Here is a 9,964-nt window from a genome sequence, read left to right as displayed (position 1 = left end):
ATCAAAATTAAACGAAATAAACATTTGAAATATATGAGTTTGTATGTAATGTATGAATATAATATACAAGTTTCACTTTTTAAATGGAATTACTGAAATCAATCTACTTTTTCATGATATTCTAATTTTATGACCAGCACCTGTATGTCAGAAGGAGAACTCCTGATCAGGTGTCAAAATACAGCACCAGTGCTCTAGAATTACACAAAATAAATTAAGAAGAGTTTGGGACGCCCATTACAACTACGGAACTATTTTGAGAGATAATTTGTTGCACAGTGTTTTCTAAACATGTTCAAAATTCAAGCAACAAGACTGTGAGCCTCTGTAATTTAGGTGAGGAAACTGAGAATCCCCGGGAATGTTTTGTAGTCTTCCTCATTAATGTCGCTGACGAGTGACACCCAGTCAGATAGTGGTTTAAGCAAAAATATCTCAGTTAAAAAATAGTTTTTAGTTTATTTATTGGAACTTCGGAAGTGTTTGCCTTCACAACACAACAAACAGTTGTTGCTCACCCTGTCATGTAGTGTCCATCCAACATATTTCAGGTAACTATCATTGAGAAATGCATCACTGTACATTTTCATCCACACTCCAATCTCCTCAATGCAGATGGCTCGGATCTCAGCAATAGCATCCCTAAAGTGAAATAAAAACACTTACCATTGTAATGTTTTCTTTGTCACTATCTTTAAAATGAATCATCAATATGAAAGTTTACCTGTAGCGATGCACAAAGATGCCCTTAAAGATGGAGTTCATCATGTTCTCAATTTCATCTTGGTTCTCCTGGAGCTGTACAAGAAAAACACACATCAATTACAGACTACTTTAACTAAAACTTCTTACAACATAATTTCATGGACAGCTAATCAACAGTCCTACTTGTATTTTGTGACATTTTTTTTATCTTAACTTTCAGCAATACATTTCAGATTTTCATTTTGTTTCTTCATTTCATAGGCTACGTCTGATGGAGGGAAAAATGCAACATCCTACAAATACATTCCTTATAGTTAAAAAAACTGATGAAATGAAGCCCTTTCTTCTTCTTACATGAAAAAACTCTAGCTTTAGTCTTATTCTAATAATTTGTCATATATGTATTAGTTTTAGTATCAAACAGTAGCTAACCTCTTTCCTCTTCTGTAGCAGCAGTTCTAGCTTCTCATTGGCTCGTTTACCAACCATCTTGTTCCTCTCAGTCTCGTACTGCCTCTGGGTGTTGTCCTGGTGAATGCTGAGGTTCAATGCAACGTTAACCAGCGCCGTCATCAACTTCATTGCTGCACACAGAGACAAAAATTAAAGTATTAAGTTCAATACTAATTGAAGGCCAAACATTTGTTGAAAGAATGCATATCGCCCACCACTTCTCATACCAGAGTTTTAAACAAGTAATATCTTATGATTAGAAATTACAGTTATAGCTATTTTGGTCATACCTTGTAAATGACATCAGGTGCTATGTAACGCAATATTGCAAGACCTTTGTAATATCTGTTAGAGCTTGGAGGATGACCACATCATGAATTGGGTTGACTCAAAAAGTTAATCAGTTGTAGGTGTACATAACTTTCTGTGAGTTTCAATAAAATCCACCCACTGGTTCATGAGATATTTAGCTAACAAACAAGAAACCACACGCATGCACACAAAAAAGTCATCACACATTCACCTTCAGCATCATAGTTAATATATATATATATATATATATATATATATATATATATATATATATAAAAAAAAAAATTCCCTTCTCACCCTCCGCGGGTGGTCTTTGTTTCATCCTCTGAGCTCGGGTCCTCTACCAGAGGCCTGGGAGCTTGAGGGTTCTGCGCAGTATCTTGGCTGTGCCTAGAACTGCACATTTCTGGACTGAGANCAAAAAGCATTATGTAGTTTGTTTACTGTATTGGACTGTAAATACATCAAACATGATTAATGGGTACAGAAGTGCTGCAGAATAAATGAAATCGGACAAAAAAAATCTCTTCAGCGCAGCTGATCTGGGATGAATTAGTGTGGTCTGTATTGCTCCTATTGGATGGCTGGAGTTTAAATTGAGTGGATAAAAAAAAAGTATGGGCAGGGCCTTGAAACATTGAAGAAGACCCTGTCTAATACCTTAATAAACGTCAGAAGCGGCGAATATGACGGCGCTTAAGTTGGTCATTGAACGCCGCTTTGAATGGATTTTATCCGTATTATCAGACAGACAAGAGGTAAAAATGGCCATATTTGGCTCACATGGCTCACTGCTCCACCTTAATCTCTCCAAATCCTGTAAGAAAAAACTCTCGCGATGTCTACTTTTGCCGCGAACCTGTCCTGCCTACAACTTAGGCAGTAAGGAAATGAGCTCTAACTCTTACAGCAAAAAGCGATCACAGACATTTGGAGACATTAAATGACGCGTTTAGTTTGTATAAAGTGGATCTTTTTAACCAAGTCTTGCACCAGCTCGTCGCTTCTCTCATCAAATAGGCAATGGTTTATTTGTTGTTGTTTACATTGTCGCTTTGTAACAAATGACGCAAATTAAGTTACGACACAGTAGTGTTTTTGTTGTTGTTATTTGAAGCCCCGGCATTAGAAAAGTGTCCGAAGCCAGCAGCAGTAAATCTGTGAGCTGCGGGTCTCACCGTGGATCTGCAGGGCTGCTCTTTGTGTTGTGAGCAGGCTGGGTTTACAAACAAAACAATAAAAAAAACAATGAGACCCGCAGATACTCCACTGTTCCGGTCAGAGAGCAAAAACCGTGTTCAGCTGCTGTCCGGACAGAACCGAAGCAGCTGATGTTTTTTTTTAGTGAAAACAGCAGCTGTTTGAGGAGCGACTTACCGGGGCCGGTCCTCCACGGATTCAGGCGGTCCTGCTCCCCTCTGCTCCTGCCCGAACCACATTTATCAGCCATCCCCTGTGACGTTCAAACCACGGCACCAGGAGGCTGTCCCGTCCCGCCTGTTTTAAAAAAAGAAGCTAACAACCCCCACCTTTTAGCAAAAATGCACACCGTAAATCTCCTGACTGCTGTCATTGGGTTAGCCAACTCAATAAGTTATATTAAAACAAAAGCACCCTGACTAGCCCCTTATATAATTAATTTAATCAATAATTTAGTTTTTACACGTACAGCAGGGACCTGTAGTGACAAACATCTGCTAGGTTAGTTAGCATTACTGATGTTGACGTAGACATTTTTTAACAATTTAGCTCATTTACTATACGGGGCTGTGTTAGCTAAGCTGCATTATTATTTTAATACGTTTTTCCTTATTTTCTTACTGTTACATTTAAAGGTATTTAGTCTATGTGGGCGTCTGGCCATGTTTATACTCGGTGTAGTACTGGAGTGGAACAGTAAAAGTAGCTAAACCACAACGCTAATTTTAATTTTGTAGCTAGCTAATTGTAGTGTTCTCCTATGTGACATGCAGCTCTTATAAATGTAGCTTATTAAGCTGTAAAGAGTTACATCGTGTTTTAAAGGTGTTATAAGACCGGTACAGACGATATACATGTCAAAGAAGCGTTAAAAGCGACAAAACTACCTGAAGCCAAAGGTTGCTAGGCCGTAACTGAACAGCGTCACGGTGGTCGCTGCTATTTATACTGTTATATTGTACGGGGTTTCCCTACAGGACTGTCCGGGGCCACAGGAAACGACACAGGACTACCATCTAGTTATAGAAGGGTCTTTATCTTTTTCTTTAAATGCTTTTTTTATGATATATAATAACATTGTTTGATTAGTGTTACAGGAGTTAAAAATTATTTAATTTGCTTAATATTTACGTAGTTTCAAAGTGTTAAAGTGTCAAACTTTGTTTGCTCAAGGCCTCAAAAGGAAAGATGTTGGAAGGAGTTATTTTCACAGGCTAATTTATTTGCAGAAAATACCTGAGTTCAGCTGTAATCCGTCAAGATAAAATATAGTTATGCTAGCTGAAACTGTGATGCTGGAATTTCTTAATTAATATGATTCAGTGTTTCGTTATCCAACTCTCTGATGTCACCTAGCAACAGGAGTGGCAAAAGGCATCTTTATTTCTGTAAAAAGCCCTGTGAGGGATCAGTTAAGTCTCCAGATATCTGATCATTTATTGCATGTTAACTTTGTGTTTTACAAAATAAAAGTGGTATCTTAAGGTTAACAGTGTATGTGAGATTCTTCTCAGATTAAATGATCTCTGAAGGATCGGGGTATCCAATACTATACATAGCAGAAACAAACTGAGGACTTTGATAAAAATGGTAGAACAAATGTCAAATAAATTTCCCCTTGGGTGTTATGCAAGGACAGGGACTATCTTTAAAATAATAAAATACAAGTTGCTAGCTAATTAATAATATGGCTGACAACAAGAGAGCATTGGGGCACTTTGTTTAAAAGTGAAAGTGTTTTGAAGCTAGCAAATCAAAAGAAAGTCATTAAAGGTGCTTGTTTTCAGAACAAAATTACAGTAATTTAAAATTAAAAGAAAAAAAAAAAATACGACTAGAGTCTCTTTGGCATTTTCCGTGATCACTCAGAAGTGTGACGTATCGAGTGCCAAACACAGAAACGCCAACAAGGCAGTAAATAGCAAATTTGGATAGTGTGGGGGTGAAATGGTTCAGTGTGTTGCAATTAATTGTGTGAAACAACCCAAAACTCCAACAGCCAAGTTATTCTTCAGCTTCCCATGTCAGGTTTTACCAAAATAGTCAAAGGCGAGCAGCCGGGTGACAGACAGACTCAGGAGACTGAATAAAAGGTGAGTTTATTTACAGTGCCAGAGGGTAAATGGGAACGGATCTGGAAAGGAGGACAACTGGCGAGTATTTGGTTGATAAAGAGAACGATGAGACTCGGCAGATGGGGGTGGAATTGCTTTCTTACAGTGCGATGTAGGCGAGAGGCAGCGGTGGAATCCAACGGTGAGTATTTACAGGTACAGGTTGATGCACCAATGTGAAGATCCAACGGTGAGCATTTTCAGGAAGCGATTGTTGCAGGAGAGGGTGTGGTTATCAGGTGGAGGCAGACAGGCAGTACACGGATGAGATCAGGTGAGTGGCTCACAAAAACCCCTTCCAGTTGTGTCCAACAGGTTTTCAGGATTTTGCAGGGAACAGGAACTCTGAGAGTACACAGGAAACAAAAACTTGGTTTAGCAAATATTGAGCTATATATATATATATATATATATATATATATATATATATATATATATATATATATATATATATATATATATATATATATATATATATGTTTTATATATATATATAAAACAAATTGTAAACAGCTTTAGATTAGAATGTTAAAGAGTCACAAGTCTCATACACACTGAACTTTTACCCTCAGCATTTTATATTACACTCTCTGTGTTTATCAACACCAAGTTGTTTTTAACTGATCAAAGCAAAGAATACCTGCCAACGTCGATGTGTGCCTGAAGGCTCGCACTTGAGAGTCAGACAGTCCAGTGAGGAGGGAAATCACTGTGTCCATCATGTATTCATCATAGATGATGCTGTACTGACACTGGCGGATCAAAACACAGATGAACTCGCAGAAGTTGTAGCGAAACTTTTTCCACATCGGGCCTGGCATGGTAAGAGGATAATCTCCACTGTCCTGTTGACACAAACAGATCCATCACATGATCTGGGTTCTGTTTATACTGCTGCTGATATGTGCATGCTACATTTGTGAATTTGCTCTAAATAAATATTACATCTGTGTCACAGCTGTGCATTGGATTATGGATTGTAGAGAGATTGTTTTACAGTAAAAATGTTTTTTTTCCCCTTTCATTTTTTTAATTGTCTGGGTTTCAGTAAACATTTGTAACCAATGATGAGAATTTCCATACAACTCTAATGGCTATTTAATTTCTATTCTCTCATGACATTTCATACTTGTGACCCTAAAATTCTTGATTAAATTAGAGCTCCAAACTAGCAGAGATAAAGTGCAGGAGTGTAGCTAACAAGCCTGCAGATCTGTAGGTAACAAGGTTTTAGACTTACTAAAATCAAACAAAAAACAAAAGATACAAACTAAACAAAACATAATGTTACCTCATCAAACTCCTCTGTCATCTTACGGATGATCTCTGCATTCTGCATGTTCCTGAACATTTCTATCCTCACAGTCCCTGGTTACAAACAAAGAGACATGATCTAAGATTAGTTTGTCTAATGAGGTCATACATAAATATGGATTTCAATACAAGTGCATCAGGAACATTTCATTGCTTCAGCAGCAGTTAACAGTTATCTGTTATAAGACAATAACAGTTTAAATATTTGAACAAAACATATAAAGCAAAAGCACATTGTGTATTCTCACCTTTGCAACCAGAGCACTGGATGAAAAAATTGATCAGATCCAGCAGCGCCAAGTCTCTGTCTTGTTTGTATGACTCGATCCACTCATCCACCACAGACTGTAAGCACCCACAATTCAAACAATAAAAACTTCCCACTTTTCTATTTCTCCATTTTGTCTGTACTCTATCAGCATCTATATTGACACTGGCATCAAATTTTAAAAAACTGATGGCAAATAACAAAAAAAAGAAAACTCAAAGACCCTCGAGATTAATTACAGGCACTGCAAAATGTAAGCCAGCATATTCTGCTAATTGAATTTTGAAAAAAAAAAAAAAAAAACATCAAAACCAAGTCATAACTAATAATCATTATTATTTTACATAAGTTTACACTCACCTGCATTGCACTCTTGCCCACTTTGACAACTTCAAACAGAGTGACAGGGTCTCCGCCATTTCCATTATGCTGAGCCACACCGTTTGCTTTGCCACGCCCTCTGACCATTCCCATGGCTTTGTCCGTCGGTGACTTTCGTGGCTTCTTATTGGATGCCTTTGGAGATGAAACATGAATTACACACAAACTCAAACTCATTCACAAAAATGTGAAAGTTTGTAACTTCTTTTCGTTTCAATTTACACATTCACAAACATAGCTGTAGTTGTAAGTGTTTTGGTCAAATCTTATGACATGTCACACTCAGTATGTGGTTAATATCGGTTAAAGTTATAGTTAATATTTTGTTGACTAATTTCAACAAGCTATAGTAGTCATCTTGAATTGGACTGACTCTAAAAGTTTGTCAGCTGTAGATGGACATCCAATGATTTCTTTCTGCTAGTTTCAATAAAACTTGCCCAGTGGTTCATGAGACATTTTGCTCACATTCAAACCACGAACATAGACATTAGCAAAAACATTTTCGGCCGCTTTTGTCTTCTGGAAGTGAGCGATGACAATATGCACAAAACTGACAACACAAACACAGACAGCATAGAGGCAAGGAGTGAAATGAATTCACCTAAATTGTCTTCCTTCAGCTCATACCTGTGCTTGTTTTCCAGGCCTCCCTCTTTTCTTCTTTCCTTTAATCTCCGGATCTTCCATCTCATTCATGTTCAGACTTAAACCCACAGCATCTGTTGCCCCAGACTCATTGGAGGAATCCCTGAACAAGAACAACACAAGACTTGATAGCATTCAATGCTCTGGTTCTATGAGGATGGACAAGGCTTCAAGGATGGAAGAATGTCACATGTTTTGAGAGAAAGGATCAAACTGAATTATTATTTCTTGTCTAGGTTTAGCCCTATGATCTTTTGGCACCTACTGGAGGACAGGAAGCTCCGAGGTAATCATCGTAGTCGCTTGTTGACTTGTGTGTCTTCAGAAATGAGGAGACTCAAGGTGTGAAGAGCAAGGTGCAAGATGGCAGGGGTGAGGGGAAGGGGGGCTGGAAGTGTAGGAAGGACAAGTCTCTGGATCGACGGTGCTTAACTTGCCAACACTTAACTCACTTCAGCTTCAGGAAAAAAAGAGAGAAACAAAAAATGCATGTCATAATATGTCCATAGTATATATAATATACAACTTAAAAGTAAATATACCACTAAGCATGAACACAGAAAACGTCTACAGAACGTTGTCATGCTATTGATTGTAATGCTATTGATTGTAATGTGTTTCATTTCTACATTATTACAAAAATTGACTAACTTGACTTACTTTAAATGTCACTGAAACAAAACAAGTTAGTCTTCCTTTTCTGTGAGGAAAAGACAACACCAACTGGTTCATTTCAGAACTACAAGGGCAAAATATTCTGAGTCAGGTGGGAAGAGATTTGGACTCTGAAGGAGTGATGTCAGACTATTTAAGCACAAACCATGAAAGATTCAACAAAAGTAAATCGCTTACAATTTAGTCACTAATCTGGTGAGAAATCATGCTAATTAATTTACTGTAAAAAACAATCTGTAGACGTGACAAACTATAGATGTGTTCTTTATGATTAAATGCAGTTAGATTTGTTTTTTGTCTCTATCAGGAGCTGGAGTAAATATAATTCTCTGGCATAATTTGTAAAAGAAAAAAAAAATCTTTTTACATGCAAAACTTTATAAACAAAAAAGCCCTTTTATGCTGACAGAAAAGGCAAATTGTCAAAAACTGTAGCAAAGTTAATAAGATTAGTGGTTTTTAAAATGATCATATGCTGAGATCAAAAAGCAAAGGATGAGCAGTACCAAACTAAACCAAGAGAGGCAGTATGCTCCACAAAGTCCTCTAACCCGTCCATTTCCAAACTGCTTAATTGGGTTTTAATAAGCAGAAAAGGGCTGAAAAAATCCACTAAGACTCATTTAACCAACAATTAAGTTCCACAATAATTTTGTTCATCCATGGAGGATTTTAGGGGTCTATTTTCCCCAGAGTGTGTAAAAGTGCATGCATGTGTGTTTGAAAGTAGAACTGGGCAACAGTAGGGGGCAGGCTAAGAGAGTGTGTATTTAAATGCTGTCTAGTGTTTGTAGTGTTGAGCAGCAGAGGCAGGAGAGGCCGTGTTTCATCACGACCTCCCCCCCCCACACACACACACACACACACCACCCCACCCCACATACACACACTGGGGGAAACAGGCTGTCTGCTATCACATGGCTGTGAGAAACAAACACCAGGCAAAAACAGGGATTTCAGTTTGTAGATTCGAGGATCAGCGTTCACAGTCTGTAATCCATAGTTCTGTAAGAATAAATTAGGAGTTTGATTTTTTTAAAACTTTGCAGAATCACAGTCCAACAGAGACTGAAGAGTGTTATTATAATTATCCCAACTTGTAAGCACAAAAGCTTCTACTGTGTTTGACTCCTTTGCTGCACAGACAGAAAACTACCTAACAGACATAAATGTCTCTTTTTAAGCATTGCATCAAACAGAGAAATGTTCCCATTAGATCCAGTGATAGAACTAAAAATACTTGCAGGGAAAAGGTTAGGGGTCCGCATCTTCTACAATCAAATGAACCATTTCTGTCCTTTTTCCTCACTAAATCAAATTTGACCCAAAGCTATAAAATGTACTTGAAGGTTGAAGTAAAGATAACAAAACTCAATGAGGGATATATAAATATGAAATACTATGTAGTTTGTTACAATATAAAATTAAAGATTTATAATAAATTGTTGACATTTTTTGGCAATTTTACTTACTAAGACAAAGAAACAAAAATAAAAAATTTTGTTTAGAGGGAAATACAGGTGCTGGTCATAAAATTAGAATATCATGAAAAAGTAGATTGATTTCAGTAATTCCATTTAAAAAGTGAAACTTGTATATTATATTTATACATTACATACAAACTCATATATTTCAAATGTTTATTTCGTTTAATTTTGATGATTACAAATGACAACAAATGAAAATCTCAAATTCATCATATCAGAAAATTAGAATATTACTGAAGACCAATAAAAACAAGGGATTTATAGAAATGTTGGCCAACTGAAAAGTATGAACATGAAAAGTATGAGCATGTACAGCACTCAGTATTTAGTTGGGCCTCCTTTGGCCTGTATTACTGCAGCAATGCGGCGTGGCATGGAGTCGATCAGTCTGTGGCACTGCTCAGGTG

General features: G+C 37.2%; 1 protein-coding gene across 2 annotated transcripts in view; it reads right to left on the bottom strand.

The window, feature by feature from the left end:
• The window catches only part of stag1a (stromal antigen 1a), a 67,555-nt gene that overhangs the window by 20,767 nt on the left and 36,824 nt on the right, over positions 1-9,964 (bottom strand). The window contains exons 2-10 of one of the 2 annotated variants that reach the window (XM_017436425.3): positions 7,661-7,852; positions 7,378-7,498; positions 6,727-6,882; positions 6,347-6,443; positions 6,076-6,152; positions 5,425-5,629; positions 1,138-1,289; positions 725-798; positions 519-642 (exon numbers count right to left, since the gene is read on the bottom strand). In XM_017436425.3, coding sequence (XP_017291914.1) covers positions 519-642; positions 725-798; positions 1,138-1,289; positions 5,425-5,629; positions 6,076-6,152; positions 6,347-6,443; positions 6,727-6,882; positions 7,378-7,498; positions 7,661-7,689 — 1,035 coding nt within the window. In that variant the 5' untranslated portion in view covers positions 7,690-7,852. Of the gene's footprint in view, positions 1-518; positions 643-724; positions 799-1,137; positions 1,290-5,424; positions 5,630-6,075; positions 6,153-6,346; positions 6,444-6,726; positions 6,883-7,377; positions 7,499-7,660; positions 7,853-9,964 lie in introns of those variants that run through there. The other variant, XM_037977681.1, reaches the window with a different exon arrangement.

This window comes from Kryptolebias marmoratus, linkage group LG10 (genome assembly GCF_001649575.2).
Source record: "Kryptolebias marmoratus isolate JLee-2015 linkage group LG10, ASM164957v2, whole genome shotgun sequence".
Taxonomy (NCBI): Eukaryota; Metazoa; Chordata; class Actinopteri; order Cyprinodontiformes; family Rivulidae; genus Kryptolebias; species Kryptolebias marmoratus.
This window is presented reverse-complemented; position numbering and strand designations above follow the sequence as displayed.